Source organism: Falco naumanni, chromosome 5, assembly GCF_017639655.2.
Source record: "Falco naumanni isolate bFalNau1 chromosome 5, bFalNau1.pat, whole genome shotgun sequence".
Taxonomy (NCBI): domain Eukaryota; kingdom Metazoa; phylum Chordata; class Aves; order Falconiformes; family Falconidae; genus Falco; species Falco naumanni.
The window spans coordinates 37,117,518-37,134,858 of NC_054058.1; the positions used below are offsets into that span (position 1 = coordinate 37,117,518).

The 17,341-nt window shown below is 49.6% G+C and overlaps 1 protein-coding gene across 2 annotated transcripts; it reads right to left on the reverse strand.

Moving 5' to 3' along the window:
• Window positions 1–123: 123 nt before the first annotated feature.
• LOC121089577 (suppressor of cytokine signaling 1-like) lies at window positions 124–15,497 on the reverse strand. 2 transcript variants are annotated; one of them, XM_040596915.1, is made up of 4 exons: window positions 15,390–15,496; window positions 9,372–9,537; window positions 5,015–5,139; window positions 124–1,740 (listed from the first exon to the last, which is right to left on the reverse strand). In XM_040596915.1, the coding sequence occupies exon 4, from the start codon at window positions 1,672–1,674 to the stop codon at window positions 991–993; it is 684 nt and encodes a 227-aa protein (XP_040452849.1). In that variant the 5' UTR covers window positions 1,675–1,740; window positions 5,015–5,139; window positions 9,372–9,537; window positions 15,390–15,496; the 3' UTR covers window positions 124–990. The 2 variants fall into 2 exon arrangements, with proteins under 2 accessions (XP_040452849.1, XP_040452850.1); XM_040596916.1 differs by lacking the exon at window positions 9,372–9,537 and having other exon boundaries at window positions 15,390–15,497.
• Window positions 15,498–17,341: the final 1,844 nt, after the last annotated feature.

The following is a 17,341-nucleotide window of genomic DNA, read 5'->3' on the forward strand; positions in this document are numbered from 1 at the left end:
TTTATAAGACATTTACTTGTTTGGTTTCAGTTTGATTGCCATGTCTCAGCACTAAACTAATCGGGTCTCTAACACTGCAAGGGAATGAAAATACTGCTATGTATTCATTGACTTTAAAAAATAAGTATAAAACCATGTTTATTAACATTTTAAAAAGTCTCATATAAAAAATTCTTTGCCTTTTTTGAGGCAAAACCAAAACATCTTTTTACGCTCTATAGGTGGCAGCAGCATACTATCAGATGAGCATAAGAAAGGGTGCTAGATCCCATCTCTTCACACCCTCCCAGGGCAGACCCAGTTCTCCAGTCGAGGGTTACCTCTGCAGGAATACCATGCCCTTAGTTAGTATAACGTAACTCATCTGCACTCCCAAAAATCTGTTCAAAGAAAGCAATGCAAAAGCCAGTGAAGCTGCACGTATCGTACATAGCTGCAATGGTTTCCTTCTAGTGCAAACATTGGCCTCGGAAGAGCCAGGCATTGCATTCATGCTGCAGGGAGCGAAACGCACCCTCGCTCCACCATGGCTGTACGAGTGTCCAGTCAGCACCGGGGTCGTGCCCACCGATGCCCAAGCTGCACTGCTGTGGGAGCGGACTCACCCACCCCCACTTCACGAGGGCAGATTTGTAGCAGAAATGAGCTTAGACACTTTGGGGTAGAGGAAAACACAGGGCTGACCTGGGAGGACAGGCAACTCACCTTCTTCTCAAGCTTGTAAATTATAAATGGAGCAAAGAGCAGGACTTGTTTGGGGGGGGAAATCTCTGCTCTTCAGATGTGGCTTTACCCCAGGCATCTCTGGAGAAGGCCACACGCATTATGCACGTACAAGGACACGGCTGTCACAGTGAGAGGGTTCAAGTCGTGCTCCCCCCGCCCTCCTCTTCCTCTCCCAGCAGCAAGTCCAGCCCCACCAGCATGGCGTGTGTCCCACCAGCACAGCCATGTAACAAGCACCTCCCTTTGTCTCCCAGACACACGGCATCATCTCCCAGCCCAGGATAGAGAGGGGCTGGGGACGACGCTGCCCTCTGACCCACCCCTTCTGCCCACGGGTGAGACAATCTCCTTTGTGGGGTGCATCCCTGAGGAGCCCCCCAGGCCTGCTCTGTCCCCCGCTGCAGTGCCAGCAGGCAGGCTCCGACAGCACAGTTCTCGCAGTGTGGGCACTACCCGGCGGCTCCGGCACAGGGGCTCGGAGAAGACCAGGGGGGTTCCCCCCATCTCATCGAAGTGCAAGGGGTTGTTCCGGGTCCCCGCCACCACCAGCTCCAGCAGCTGGACCACGCAGTCTGAAAACCAGTTCTTCAGGCGGAAATAGCCCTCTTGGAAAGAGATTCGGAGGCTGACCGGCCCTGTCGGCATCCGCACGCTCAGGCTGAACAAGCAGTTCCCCTGCGAGCTGTCCCGCACCAAGTAGGTGCCGACGGGCTCACACTGGAGCTTGGCATGAGCCTCCCCCACGGACAACGGGCCCCAGTAGAAGTCGCTGGCCTGAAGGATGTTGAGGGACCGCTCCAGGACCTCCCACTCGCAGCTGCGAAACATCCGGAAACGATCGGGCAAGCTGGACGGCACAGGGCTGGGAAGAATGCTTCGATGCTGCCTTTGCGGATGAGAAACAGTGGTGTGCGTGTTGTGCAAATCATCTGGCCTCCCTCTGATCATCTCTCAAAGAGCCCATGGATCCTGGAAAGATGCTGCCTTTACCATGCTTCCTCCTTTGCATCCAGCCTGTAGGACAGAAGGAGAGTGAGGCAAACCCAGTACCTTCTAACTGGGCAAATGAAGACACTTCACAAGGGAGAAAGAGCAGCAAGAGTACCAAGGAGCTACTGTATGTCACCAAGCCCCAGCTGTAGGGACAATCAAGGATATAGGTGCAGGAAGGGCTCCAGCTGGGTCCCCAGCAGCACAAGGCAGCACCTTACAAAGCTCCACATCCATTGGGTTTCTGTGATTCACAGCTAGGGGCTCCCCAGCACACCCTTCAGCCGGCTGGTTTGAACCTGGCAGATCTTGGTATTTCAAGACTCCCCTCTGGTGCATGCTCAGGGGCTTTTCAGAGTGACCTTGAGACTGACAAGGGGAAATGACACCTCACAACAAAAGGGAAAAGTTTCCCAAAGCAAGAAAGTATCATTTACTTTGTCAATCAGTGAAAGGTGGAAAGGTTTCCTCACACCTCTCCAATCCTTCTGAATCCTGTTCAAAAAGACAGACCACTGGGCTTAAAAGAAGCAGAAGATGGGACTGAGCCTATCCCACCAAACCCTGTGAACCGCTCCCTCACCCCAGGACATGCCTGCTTTACTGTGCAGAAGAACACAAAGGTCTCAGATCAAGACCCCTTCGAGAAAGTTACATCATCAACTTCAGGGCTGGGACTGCCACAAATGAGACCACTTAACATGATAGCAGACGCTGCTGATGTCTGAGGAACAGTTCTGCTCTGGCCCTTCCAGCCCCCCAACTTCTGTTTCTGCTGGAGGGATGCCTCCCCCCGCCAACAGACAGTGCTGCCTTCTCCCAGTCACCGTCCTCTGCTCATGAGCTTCGTTCAGAGTGCCCTCCCTTACTTTCACAAATTTGCTCATCTCCTGCACCTCATACCCAGTGTTGAAGTCAGCAACTAACTTCAATTATACAAAAAAATACATATTCTGCATGTGTGTGTGTATATATATATATATGCATAAACATAAAAACCACAGCCCCAAACCAAAGGCTCATTCTGTGAGAAGCTGAGCTGTTACATACCGCTTCCCCAGGCTTGACAAGTCAGTAGCTCACCGCCAAACCCTGCCCTTGGTCCCTTGACACACTCCATTAACCCAGTCACACTCGCTGACAGCGCAGCCGTGCTCAGAGCAGAGCAGGCTGCTGAAACGCAGCCTGCAGTGGAGGAAGACATGCTTCTCTGTCTCCAACAGTCCTCACAACTTGCGGGAGCATCAGGGCTCACAGTGGGCAGGCAGCCTCCCAGGGAATATGCAGGGACCTGTGGAGGGCTTGCTCTAGAGGGAGAACTTTAGGTTAGGCTTAGCAACTTGCGAGGTTCCCCTTACTTTGCACACTTTGCCAGCTATTCAAAAGCCTTGTGCTCCTTTTGGTGCTTGTGCCAGCTGGACGGCCATGCGGAGCTATTCTGCTCCTGGGGAGAGGACATGGAGCAGCCATGGCCAAACAAACATCTTTCCCTTGCATGGGCACGGTAGTTTTGGAAAGGAGGCATCTGCCTGGCAACGTTTTGCCTACAGTCATCTTTTCCCTCCTAACATCTCTCTCAATACTTAACAGTAATACCATTAGTGTAGCTGTCAGGCACATCTCCATCCATGGAGCCATAAACACCCTTTCCAAGAGCAGCCTGGGAAGCTTCTTCAGTTTCTAGCCCTGTGATTTGCAGTCCACAAGCTGCTAACGTCCCTGATACTGCGCTGAATGCTGCTGATCCTGCCCTTTAGCTACGTGTCACTGCGAAAGGGAAATTACATGCTTAGAGAAAGGTGGGAGGGGTAGGAAGGAGTTAATCAAGTCAGGTTTTTTATTTTCTATTTAAAAAAAATGTAGCAGTTGAAGGCTGCTCCGATGGTTCAGCAAGTCAGAATAAATCTCAGGGGAAGCTGATTTAGTGAGCAGAATGCAAGTAAACAGAATCACCACGTGCAGCGACTAGGGCCATCTTTCACCACTGAAAACTCAGCACTGTAGGTGCCACAAGAAGTTACAGCATTTCTGTCCCTTTTCTTCTCCTCTCTACTGGGTGAAGAAGCTACAGAGCACTCTGACATTAGCTACTATAGAAAAATAGGATCATACTCCTGCCAGATGCCTCCACGGCTGCAGGTATAGCCTCAGGGAAAGCAAGAGAGAGACTTGCTCCCACCAGAAGTCACACTTTCCAAACAGCAACTTCTCTTGGGTCCAAACAGAAACTTTGCCAATGTCATGGGTCTAGGTTGGAAAATGAATTCAAGCAGGAAAACAGAAGCAGACAGCTGTCTTTCATTTCCAGGCTAGTTTTAAAAATAACAAACAAATAGATAATTTGTTTAAGGCTGCGACGCTATTTGACAGAAAAAAAAAATCCGAACATGTTTGTCCCAGTTTTCAACCTCCAGTCCTTCTCCCAAGTCCTTTAAGAAAAATCCACTGCTACTAGAAGTCTGACTAACTAAGAACCAAGACTGCGTCATCGCTTCAAATTCAAAGTAAATGCAAAATTGCACCCTCACAATTTGCTCACTTGCTTTGAAATCTACATATGGCTCAGAGCCTCAGACGGCGTGAATTAGTTTAGCTTCAGTGACCCACTTCCAACAGATGACTGCCTGGCCTGCAGCGCAGCACAAGTTATATTAATATTAGCTCTTGAAGCGCTTCCTGATATTACCTTTAAGGTTCACTTTTAATGGGTCAACAGGTCCTACATGTACATGGCCTCCCACGTCAAGGAGGATGAGCAGACTCTCAGGATTAGGAATAAGCCAGCCCATGGGTGAATGAAAATGTGTAATGAAATACACATACAAATTACTTCTGCTTCTGATTTGCCACACCACGATTTACTTTCCCTCCCCCCACTCCAAAAAAGCCCCAAAAACCCCAATGCCCAAACATGTCACTACCTCCCTACTATAAGACAGTCAGAACAGTGCTTGCAGCCAAAGCAACACACCCTAAAAAGCCAGCGTCCCGCTAATTAAAAGGCTGGATAAGTTTCTCCAGACCTCCTGATTTACTGCAAGTTCAAGAGCTTTTCCAAGTAAGTGCTCTTGACACAGGGCATTCTGCTTTCCTCCTTGCTCACTACACAGGCAAGGCAGTGTACTTCATGTAAGGAGACAATTCTAGTAAACCAGGGGACTGTACGCAGCCTCCGGTGTCAGCCAAGCCAGCCCTGCACCCTGGGGCTTGACAGATCTGGCACGTTCAACAGCAGCCTCAAGTACTCAACTACGATGTGTTCTTGCACTCTTCCTCCAAGACACTAGAAAGAGCTTACCTCTTTATATTTACCACCCATAGGGATGAGTTTCTGGAAGTCAGGCCTGGAAGTGGTCCAAATTCAAGAGCTCCGATGCGGCACTTCCCAGGTTTTGCAAAGCTTTACTTAAGAGCAGATCCATCCTTTGAAAAGAAAGGGATGTCCATCAAACAGGTGACTAAGTCCATTATTTCACCCTAACGTGGATCTAAAATACAACAGATCTGGGAACAGGTTGTCTGTCTCAAACTCTTTGACCTGTATTATTGTAGAAGCACGTATACAGCACTTCAGAGAGCAACACAGACAACAGGTTATTGTTGTTGTTATTATTATTATTATTGCTACTTATAAAGCCATGAGCTTATTAGGTCCAGACAGTTCTCAAATGGCCTAAGGACAAATGCAAAGACCATAAAGTTGCCATCATCTTCTGGAAGTGGGAACCATAAAACCCAAACGTTAAGAGACGATGGCAATAGGAATAAGCTTAAGGATTCAGAACAGCAAACTCGGCAACACACAACATTTAGAGTATCTTATCTGAAACCACAGAGGAAGCCATTCACTGCTAAGTTATTACAGTGACCCAGTCCATTCTGGCTGTGCTTTTCTGCCCTGCTTCCCTAGCTCTCACGGCTCTCCTTTGTCACATCACAGATGGAAAACAAGCCCCTGACCTGGTAGAGCAGCACGCCAGCACGTGTGCAATTACGTGTCTGTCAGTGGATCCATCAGCAAGCTGAAGAAACCAAACCCAGCCTTCTGCATGCCTTTCAGAGGCAGTCCCTATAAGGCTTCACTTATACCTATACTACATTACTTAACATCACTTCTCTGCATCCCCTGCAGCGGAGCCCAGACCAGGCACACACCCCACAGGCCACGTTAACTGGCAGCTAGCAGAACTGCGGGTCTATCCCTAACTACCTACCCGCTCCAATTGCTTTGACATCTCCCCATTATCAACCCTGCAGTTCCCAGAGCAGTTAGATGGAGGGTAGAATAATTTGGAAAAGCTCTCCCTGCGGTACCCTGCAAGCCCTTGCAGCAGCACAGCGTCGCCGTTCCAGGCAGCAGAGCTAGAGCAGACATCTCTTGTTTGCACGTCTGCATCCCACAGAAATGCGCTGCCTACTGATTTGTGGCTGGAGAGGATGTTTCAAAGCAAAGTTCAAGCAAACAACTGAAAGAAACCTCCCTGGTAAAAGCCAAGCACGCAGTGTTGTGTTTTAATGGTGGGCCAGCCTGGTTCCCACAGCCGCCACCATCTGCCACGCGCTGGCAGCAGCTGTCACTGCTATGGTGCATGGTCACACCAATGCCCCTTGTCACAAGCACCCTACCACGGCCAAGGTGACCAGGGCTGATCCAGAAAGAGCTTGCAGAGGGGGGAGGGAAAGGCAGGAGACGCACAGACAGACATGTGCCAAAGAGCACAGAGGGAGCTGTGGTTAGGCGAGGAATGTGGCACAGCTTAGTGAAGAGGACTAATGTTAATCACAGCCAATTTCTCCAGCACAAAGCAGGCTTAGGAGACATTGCAGTACCCTCTATCTTTTATGCCATGGCTATAAATAAGAGTTTCATGTGAGGCTGACATTATGTCTGACATATGAGGGGATATATGTAAAAAAGAAAAAACCCTGCACCCCACATGCATACCTCAAAACCACGTTTCCCTATACAATCAGCATTCAAGTATGCAAGATTTAATAAAATAAAAAAAGCTGATACAGGACACACACTTTGACAGTTCCTGCTTCCATGCAGCAGAGATGCCGAGCAGAAGGATCCTGCAGGCGGGCTCTGGGAACCAGCTCTGGACACCTTGCAAGAAGACTGGTCTTATCAAACGCTTCCCAACATTCTGGGGTTGGAGAATACACCTCAAAACCCACAAATAACTTCCTATGGATCTGCAATTTAGGTTTTGTACTTCTTACCATAATTTTCTATGATGTGTTTTCTGCATTAATGTGACACGTTGCTGATACAAACTAAAAGGTTTTTTTACCCCAAGAAAACCCACAAGACAGTACAATGTGCGCCAAATATTCTTCAAGGCAGGGAAGCCTGCAAGCATGTTTGGTTTCTGCATAACATGCTTTCAAAAAAAAAAAAAAAAAGGTTGCAGTTTACAAGAAAAGCCAATTGCTTTTGCTAGACTAACTGAAAGAGCTGGAAGAAAGATTCTGCTCTCTGGGTCCCCTCCTCACACCTTGGAAATACTATGCACATTCAGAACAACTAATTCCAAATTAAACAGCCTGTTCCTCATAGAAATAGCCCAGCGTGAAACTGTAATCCTGCCATTTCAGAGTAACAGAGAAGTCACATCGCTTCCCTGAACTCAAAGACCGCTGTGCAGTAGCCACAAGCAACTATGGCTTGCTCCACAGCAAGTAAAACTACCAAAACTACCAACTGACTTCTGGCCAAAGACAGCTTCTACTGGAGACTGAAGTACTCCCTCCCCCGCCGTCCCATAACCGGGGAAAAGAGAATTAAAAAAAAAAAAAAGTTAGGAAAAAAGAAATCTGTAGGGGTTTCTCCTAATTTTCAAAGCTGCAGCTGAGCTTACCCTGCCATGGCTTAAGGAAAGAAAGTTGCTGCTTACCTCTGGCTAACACCAGCATTTTCGGTAAGCAAGGGAAGCCTGGTCATGTTGCTCCTGACGTTTGCAGTTTCATAGCGAGCAGCCACCCCTGCGAATGTCAGTGCAGCACAGCTACACTGCACTCGGCTGGGGAGCACAGCCTCGGGGCTGCCTTCCCTGCCTCCCCGCTGCCGGCAGTGGGGAAGCACCCCCCAGGAAGGTGACCTGGGCTCTCCCCGGCTCGGGTGAAGAAATGAGGAGAGGGCACAAGGAGGAGGAAGAAAGAGGTGAAGACAACAGTAGTCCCTCATGGCTCCCATTGGAAATGCTCTGTCCTGTCTCCCTGCTGAGAGGGGGGTCAGTGGGAAGTGGGTAGCAATGCCCAGGGCTGCATCCTCGCCCTCCGCTGGAGCGGAGCCCTGCATCCACCAGTCACAGCTCCCCAGCCTTGCCAGCTCCCCCCATGCCCAGACCAGCAGCATAGGTACGTTTCCTCCATTCCAGCCTCTCTCAGCTAAATTGACTTTTTTCAGTTGTTCCAGCACCCTGTTTGAGGAAACTCATAAATCCTGAAAAGCAAAGGCCATCAGCCATCCCTGTGATGGCCACAGCCTCTTATCAAAACCATCACATTTAGCAGGAAAGGAATTCAAAGCAGCAGCTAACTCTTAAGAAATAAGCAATGTCTGCAGCTGGTTCAGTACCATGACCAGAACTAGAATGTTTGAGAAGAGTCCCAGGCACTTCACCAACGCAAGTCAGAGCACAGAGGTACCGGGGAGAGATCCTCCCTTGGCTCTTCCGAAGGATCAGCTTCAGATGCGAGGGGCCATTCAGCAGTAGCAATTACCGTGCCTTGAGAGGAAGGGGCAAGGGTCAGAAAGCATAACTAAGTTTTATAGTGGGGGATTTCCAACACGCAAAATAAACTAGTCCTGAGAGTCAAAAGTGAAAAGAAAACCAAATTAAGTCATGAGAGGTTATTTAGGAAATCTTAAAGTGATAGACCATGCAGTCCTCCCACAAATGACGGAGCAGAGATGCTGCCTGGCTAAGAGGACAGGCTTGGCGGACAACACAGGTCATGCTGCAGGTATTAGCTGTAGGTGCAACAGCTTGCAAGGGCATCTGCCATGGATCAGAGGCACCAAACACACACACTACAAAATGACAGTCCCTGCCCAAATCTCTCTACAACCCCAATAATCCTTCAGAAGATGAAAAGCTAACCCTGGCAGAGCCGATATAAAGGAATATAAATTACTGACAGTAGGGAGCAAATTTACAATGAGGATGGCTGTCATGAAACTAGGACAGTAGGTAGCCAAGATAAACAAGACAAAAACCAGAAAACAAATGGCATTTTCAGTTTATCAAAAACAGAAAACCTCTGGGCAAAGCATTTAATTGACTGGGACACCAGCAAGGGGGATGAGGACACTGCAGAAAAGCTATGTGAACAAGCAGATATTCTTTTCTTTTGTACACAGGATGCTGAGGACATTCCTCGGTACTTAGCATTGTTTAACCTGGAGAGGGAAAAAAGGGTGCTCTAGCAGAACAGTCTGGGGAAAGGGACATTAGAGCAGAAAGTCAGCTGGACACAGCGGACTGTCCCCATGGATTTTGAACAACTGGGAAATGGCTGGTTGGGATGCAGACAGAAGAGCTCTCTCTAATCAAATCAGCTGCGACTACCAATTGTCAGAGGGCTGCAAGCGTTGTAAGGAACATTTTTTGACATGAGCTACTAAGGCAGGAGCACCACATGGCTACCTGACTGTGGGAGAGAGGCAGACAAAGCTCCCCATCAGGAAGATGGTATCTGAAGAAGCAACAGCTGCTGGGACATGCCTTGTGCTTCCCCAAAGCCTCCATGCCAGAAGCAAGTCAAAAACCAAGACACGGTGCAGGAGGTAAACAGCCGGCAGCATTCCAGGACCTGTAAAACAGATGGACAGAAGACAAGGAACTGTCACATCCCGGAGTGACAGGAGGTGGAAAAGGGGTGTCCTGAGAAAACCAAGGCGTTTCAGTTTCAGCCCCTGCACATCTGATCGCCTGTCTGCTACCCTCCCAGCTGCTGCATCTTCCCCTGAACCGACTCAGCCCACTTTGCAGAGCATACATCCCTCCCTGCTGCTTGACAGGTCAGTGGGTGCAAGTAGCCCAAAGCCTCCCCCAGCTCAGGTGTGAGAGGCTCCCTTCCCCCTGCCCATGCAAACACACGTGTTGACCAAGGTCCCTTTCTAGAAATCCCCTCCACCAGTCTTCAAGCTGCCATTGCTGGCAACACCTTCAACACCAGAGCTCTAACTTCGCCCCACAGCCGGCAGCTTCCAGCTTCATGTTACTTAGATCTAGGCAGCCAGCTGGAAAAGCAGTGAGGCCCCTCCATCGCCTTCCGAGGGCAAACAGTGACAAGAATCACTTCACTCTCTGCAGGCCAGAGAAGTCAAAGGTCACTCAAAATCTGGCAGGCTGGCAAGCACCAGGAGTTCAGGCAAGACTCTGTCCTGACAAATGCAAGCACGCAGAATTGGAAAACAAACTGGGTCTGTATTTCGAAGAGCGATAAATTAAGTGGCACAGCTGACCAATGAGCCGAGTAACCGTGCTGAGGGCTCATTAACAAAAGCTCTGGCTCTGAATGCAAAAGTAGTCATTAAAAACCAAGAAGCAAACACCAGCACGAGGTTGCAAAATGGATGGGTGGGAATGTAACAGTAATGTCACCACCTGAGATAATACGTTCAGTTCCAGTCACATTAAATAATAACAGATAGAGCTGAAACAAAGGGGACAGGCCTAAAGATGGGTGATGAGAAGTCACATTTAAGTGTTCAGACAGAGAGAGACTGGAGAAACTTCATGCTCAGTTTAGAGGGCAGATAGATACAAGTAGATGCAATAGAAAAATACACGACAATCAGGCCATTCTTTTTATATACTCTTTCATAAAACTGCAAGAGAGGAAGTTCAAAGGTGACTGAGATTGAAAAGTAACTAATCTTAAAACTCATAAAAGGAAAAACTCCAATCACATAAACATTAAAATGCTGCTGCTGGGGAAAGTGAGAGAGCTCATCTGAGGAGTCTCATTTCTCTCTCAAATGCCTCTGCTTTGTTTCTGTAAAGTACCCACCATGCTATGCTTTAGCAGACCTTCCGCAGAGGAATCCAGCAGCAAAGGGCTGGGGTTTTTAGCATCACCTCTTTAAGCCACCTTTTAACCGTTCAAACTTTAAAAAAAGACTAAGAGGAGCCCAGCACAAGGCATAAAGGTCCTTCAGCTGTGCAAAACTGAAGAAGTAAACAAGGGTATACAAAGTCACTATAAAGAATCAACTATTCCTGCTGCAGAGTAGTTAAAGCAGCTCAGCCTGTTTTTCCCTCATTTTTGAATGACTAAAAAGAACAGCACCTATCACTTGGATGTGCTGACTTGAATACTGGTGTGTATCCTGCACAGATGGCAAATTTCAGAGATTACTGCTAAAGCTGCTCAGAATCAGAAACGGCTGTGGCAGTGATGTTAGAAAGAGACACTCCCTCTGGTTCAGCATCCCCTTGAGTGGGGCTCTTGGTCCATCATGTCACTTAGCTAGGCCTTGTGGGATGAATATAACTTCTAGCAGGGGGGGTTGCAGAATGTTTCTCCAGTTCCAGCTTCCTCCCCTCAACATTCCTAAAGTCTCACCAGAAAACAAGAAATCAAAGGCAGATAAACAGCAACACTGCTGGTCTATCAAAAAGCATAATCAAACCATTCCTGCAGGCATCTGGGCACATCACCACCAGTGTGCTGGCCCAGGCAAACCTATGCCAAACCCCTCTCAGCAAAGCACCTTCAGCAAGCTGCAGGGAAGCCCAGCTACGCAGTCCAGATTGCAGGAACAGGAATGGAGATCTTTGACATTCTCCAACTGCTAACAACCACACTTAACTTTCTTCCCTGACAGCCTTAACCTAAGTTTCCAAACAAAGTTTGCTACCGAGGAAGTACAAAAGCTGTTCCAAACTGTTTCTGAACTGCAGAATCACACACACACAAAAATCCCCCTTGCTGCACAAGTCACAATCTGAAGTCAAAATTTTTCTTCAGCATTTGCAGGGAGTGAGGGGGAGGACAAAATCTCTCTGCAACAAAGGCAACTGAATGCTGCCAGCTTAACCCAATTTTGCCAGCCGCGGCTCCAATGTAAAGCTACAGCAGCTTATTTGCAAACTTAATATTGGCACTGTTAATTCTTTCCCTCATACTTTGCATGTGTCCGCGAACAAGAAGCACAGAAAGCACATGGGGAGCAGGAAGGGAGAAGGCAGAGAGAATGCGCATTATCAAAATACCTTGAGAGCAGTTCTTGGAAATGTGCAGCCTGCAAGCCTGTATCAGACACTCATTTCCTGTGAAGTGCACACAGGCCTTTTCATTTCTCCACTGAAGAGGACAAAAATAAGGGGGCAGCTCTAAAGTCTTCGAAGACATCACAAAACCAGCATTTAGCAACTGTACTAAAACTGAATGTAACATTTTTATACTATTAAATACCTATTGGACAGAAGCAGATTCCCAGAAGTTTTTAAAGTAGGACTTTCTATACCTCTCACTTCTAAATCTTTACTTGAAATCTTGCACTTGGTCAGGGAGGGGAAATGAATTTTACTCAAGTCATTCTGACCACTCGCTAACACAAAGCCACCAAATCCTGCAACATCAAACACCACTGCATTTGTTTTTTTTTTAAGGCTCTGAGACCGATTTCAGCAAAATGGTGAGCTACTAAATACCTTACTGAGGCAGAAAGCTGCAGGATATGCACAAATGCAAACCAGAAGAGCAGGCAGTAGTGAAGTAGACAGACAGGATAGAAGGGGGTAAATTGATATCACGCCCCTCTTCTGCCTCTACTTACATGTAATCAAGGGTCTAATTAATGTAGCATTTAGTTGCGTTATTTTAAATAAATATATGATGCCTCCTAACGAACACACACTTAATACCTTTACTCAGTATCACCCCTGTATGGCATACTCAGCTCTTGTACCATCAACATTTTCATTTACAGAAAGATATGCAGGTGCCCACTCCTCCCAGCTTGCGAGCTTTCAGCAAGCACCAGTAGCCGAGGTCTGCAGCAGCCTGGAGTAACGGCTCAGGAACGCACCACCTCCCCACAGCTTTTATTAATCTAACCACAGCGTCAACTCGACCCAAATGATGTCATATTTAAGTATTGGCACTATCTGTTTATTGCTGACCGAACTAAGGTAGGAGAAACCAGAAGACAGAAGCCTGTGGGTGGGTAAGGGGAGATGGGGGTGGTGAGGAGCTACAGGGAAAGACTCAGGAGGAAAGAGCAAAAGGTCCCCAGTGGGGACAGAGAGAAAGAGGAGCAAGGGAGGAAACACAGCTCCAAAGGCACATTTTCTCCTTTGTTTCTCAGCAATGCAACCACAGTATTAGTGAGAGCAACTAAGAATTTACCCCACCCAACTCCAGCTCTATACTTGCGCAAACCGACCACCAACTTCACAGAAATCCCAGTTGGATTGAGCGTAAGAGGCACTGGCTGCGTGTTTGAAGCTGTCATCTGGAAACTGAATTTGGCCCTCTCTGGGCAGGCATGGCAGTAGCAGGGACACACACCTGGGAGGACGTGCAGAAGCTCAGCCTTTCCCTGGCACTCCCCTAAGCCTGCTTTGTGGGACCCCAGCACAGTTTACCTGTGCGTTCCAATGGAGCTTTAAACAAAAGCCCTGTGCTGCCTCTCAATGCCACTACATTTAAGCAAGCCAGGTTACTGAAGGATGTATGACATATCAAGCGATAACAAGGAGCACAGAAATAACAAAGGCCCAGATGCCAGCCTAGCTCAGGAAAAGATGGGAACCTGAGTGGGAGGTTGGCATCCCAGTAATCCCGCGGGTTTGTGCCCGAGAGCCTTCTACTTTGGAGGGGACAAGAACCCATACTTCAACAACTACATTTTAAATCACATACCCAGCAGAATCGGTCACGAACACAGCAATAAAGATTAGCCTCATCTGCTGCAACTGGCCACATCTCGTGGTAACTTGATTCAACCAAGACCAACATTATGTGATAATGGAGCCTCAGTCCAACAAACTTCTGTGCATGTGCATAATTTTTAAGCACGTGACTATAGCCCTGCTGTGTCTGAATGGGCTATTTGACATTCACGCAGCATCTGAACTGCAGCTACGATTGTTTGGAGAAAGAAGATATGCCTGCATACCCTCCTAAGGGCACAGTTATTAGAGAATGAAACATCAGGAAACTAGTTACTTCTGATCCCGCTCCATTTTAGAGTTGAGCATGCTCAACATGTGACTGGGTTTTTCCTTTTAAGTTCTCTGAGAGTTGCAAGGACTAGAACTAGCAAACAGCACTGTCTGGACCACATAGTCCTAAATAGCAGCTTGCTAACAATACTCTTTACCCTCAACTTTCCAGAACAATAGTCAAGCCACATCCCCCTCCTTCATCCACGCAGGGGAAAACGCCAGGGACATCAATTCAACATTCTTGAGCTCCTCTCAGTTACCTCCAGGGTTCATCCCAGATCCTGTTTCCAAGCTTCTATTGAGCAGGAATACACACTTAATCTGATTTTTTTAAAAAAGGAAAGAAAAAAAAAAAAAGATTGTAAGAGTAGCATGAGCTGAAGTTTTAGGTGGTAACTATTCCAAAATTCTCAGTAAGAGCGCGTGTGTTTGTGGGAAAAAGTGAGTAGCGGACCCTACATGGCTGTGAGCACCATGACTCAGACTGCACGAAGAAGGAGGTTTTAGCGATAACCTTTGCCGACAAGGCTTTTCATGGGCGCGCAGCACCCATCTTCTGAGAAAAGGCAGGTGTGCGGCTGCGTTCTGACTGTGCTGGGTCTGGAGGATGGCAAGTTCCCCTGCCTTTCAAGGGCAACCCCTACGGGCACACACGCTCCCGGTTCACGGTTACCCCGTTTCCCTGGCACGCCGTCCATCCCGGCCCCTGGCCGGCAGCTTGCTTTTCCAGCTACAACTCAGCGGAACACCCTGCGCGCCGCTTCTCCCGTGGTTTATGTGAGGGGGAAGAAGCAACGTGAAAACCAAGTTATTACCCGCTCCCCGGCCCCGTGCGGCTGCTTCCCCGCAGACCCATCTGAGACAGAAGTTACCGGTTTCACTTTAAAACAAGCGTCTCCCTGCTCTGATGCTGCGGAGAACACCTTGACGCCAGGACGAGCCCCAAGCTCCACGGAGCCTCCCGGGCTGCTCCCAGCACCCCACCGCCACCCCACCCCAGCACACGGCTCCCTTCAGGGCCGGCCGGTGACGGCAGCACCCCAGGTCCTCCCCTGAGCCCCGCCGGGGAAAGCACCCCAAGCCCCGCACGCCGCCTCTTCCCCAGCCAACAGCCCCAGCGCCGCCCGGAGCCAGACCGGCCGCGGGCTGCACCCCCGGCGCCCGCCCTGAGAAGCCACGGGGGGCCGGAGCAGTCAGGCAGAGAACCCCCCCACCCCCAGAACGGCCAGTTTCAGTTACCGCCGCACAACTTACTCTCGGCGCCTCCGGGGCCGCAGGCGGGCGGGCGGCGCTGCCGCCGGTGCGAGCGAGCGCTCAGTGCCGGGGCGACAGTGGCGCTGCCCGGCCCTGCCCCCGCCGCCGCCGCCGCTCTCCCGCCCCGAAGCGAAACTGAGGCGGCCCCGCTCCCACCGCCCGGCGCCGCCGCGCTCCGCATCCCCCCCCCCCCGGCCCCTCCACTGACAAAGGGGCCGGTGCGCGGCTTACCGGAGGCGGCGCGGCTGCCCGCCGGGCCCTCTCGGCCGCGGGGCAGGCGGGCGCCGCCGCGGCGGCTTCGACTCCGGGGAGAGCAGCGGAGAGGAGCGGAGCGGCGGGGGGCGGAGAGGAGGGGAGGAAACCCCCCAAGTGGTTCTTTTCCGAGGAAGGAGCCACGGGGGAGGGGAAGGGGAGGGGTTTCTCCCTCCTCCACCACCCCGTCTTTCCACGGCGTGGGTCTTGCAAGGGGGAGGAGAGAAAGTATAAAAGAAAAAAGTTGTGGGTTTTTTTGTTTTGGTTTTTTTTTTTTCTTTTTAAGAAAAGATGGACGGATTTGAGGGGAGAGGAAAAAAGAGAAAAAAGGAAGAAGAAAAAAAAAAGCAGCTGTGAAAGCCCCTCCGCCGCAGACTGGGAGCGGAACCCCACCGGGACGGCACCGCAGCATCCGCCGCCCCCCGGGACCCGCCGGAGCCACGTGTCGCCCCGCGGTGGCGGGCCGCAGGGGACCGGCGCTCTGCCCCCCTCCCAGTTACCCTCAGCTGCCCTCCAACGCGGGGCTGGGGCATCGGAGCTCGGCAGCACCGCGGCGGGGCTGCCGTGCCCAGGGCTGGGGAGGTAGCGCTGTGAAACCGGGGCGGGGGGCTATGCACAGGCCCGGGGCAGCACAGCCAGCAACCGAGAGCCCTTTACACCGGTGAAAAATGGGGAGCCTGTCCCGGCCTCCGCTGCCAGAGTTCCCCCGGCTCCCATCGGGCACTGCAGGAGCCCCCAGAAGGGCACCAGGCACCCTGGCAGTGCAGCTGTGGGGCAGCCTAATGTGCACTTGAGGAGCGTGCCTAAAAATGCACGCTATTGCCTTGGTGGGTTGAATGCAAATACTGGAAATCGTGGAAAAAATGGGAAAAGGCACAAAAGTTTTATGATGCAAAATATAAATAGTGCACCACATGGTGCACACCATAAGCATATTACTGCTCAAACAGAATAGATGCAATAGGATAGAAGATAAACTTCAGAATTCTGTACAAACCCCACAGCTGTCAAAGAAGGCCTAGCCTGCAATTAGGCTATGACTTGATCGCACCATCAGAGCTCTCATTCACCTGTATACTTTCTCCAGATCCCGGTGAGACTGCTGCATGTGTTTTTGGTGCGTGCATGCCAGGTGAATTGCCTCGTAGAAAAAGCTATATGCAAACACCAAACACAGACGTGCTCTGGCTGCTCTGTACCAGTCCACTGATGCAAAGCAGCTGTAACTCTGCGTTGAGCAGCTGACTAAAAGTGCTTTACAGCTGCTTTGCATTGCTAGGGAGCACGAAGCAGTCAGAAACACACCACTGAATCTGATCTCCAGTGTTGCCAGAAGTTCCACTGAGTATTGGGACATCAGTCCTTGTTTTCTCTTTCAATCAAGCATGAAGATGCTGCTGACCACAGAAGAATTTGTGAACTTCCACAAAAGTCTGGGCAAAGCGCTTTTTCAAGGAGGCTTCAGTGGGAGGACCTGCCGCTGGAGCCCTAAATCACAGCAGAGATGAAGTGCTCATCTGTTCCATTTTTGGCTTTTAAGTAGGCTTGTCACACTTTTCTTTGTATTTTTGGATGGCAGCTTCAAAAATATCCTGTGGTTTGCTTTACAGTTGCCTAGTAGGGAGTTCGTTTCCCTCTATGGATATTTATAGCATTTATTGGGTGACTTCATAGAGTCTACCAGCCACCTTGCCTTAACAAATGGACTAGTCTAATTCTGCCTTTTATTCTTCTTTGTCTTTGCCTGCAAAAAGTAACAAGCCTCACTGCTCAGAGATTGTCTGTGGGTCTTGCTCTTCGCTCTCTCATCCACTTGAAACTGTGACCTCACAGCAGTTACACTTGAAGCATATTGCAGCAATCCTCTTCAGCAATAAAAGCTGGTGAGACATCTCAGGATAGCACCATTACAATTTTCCAAAGTTCAGACT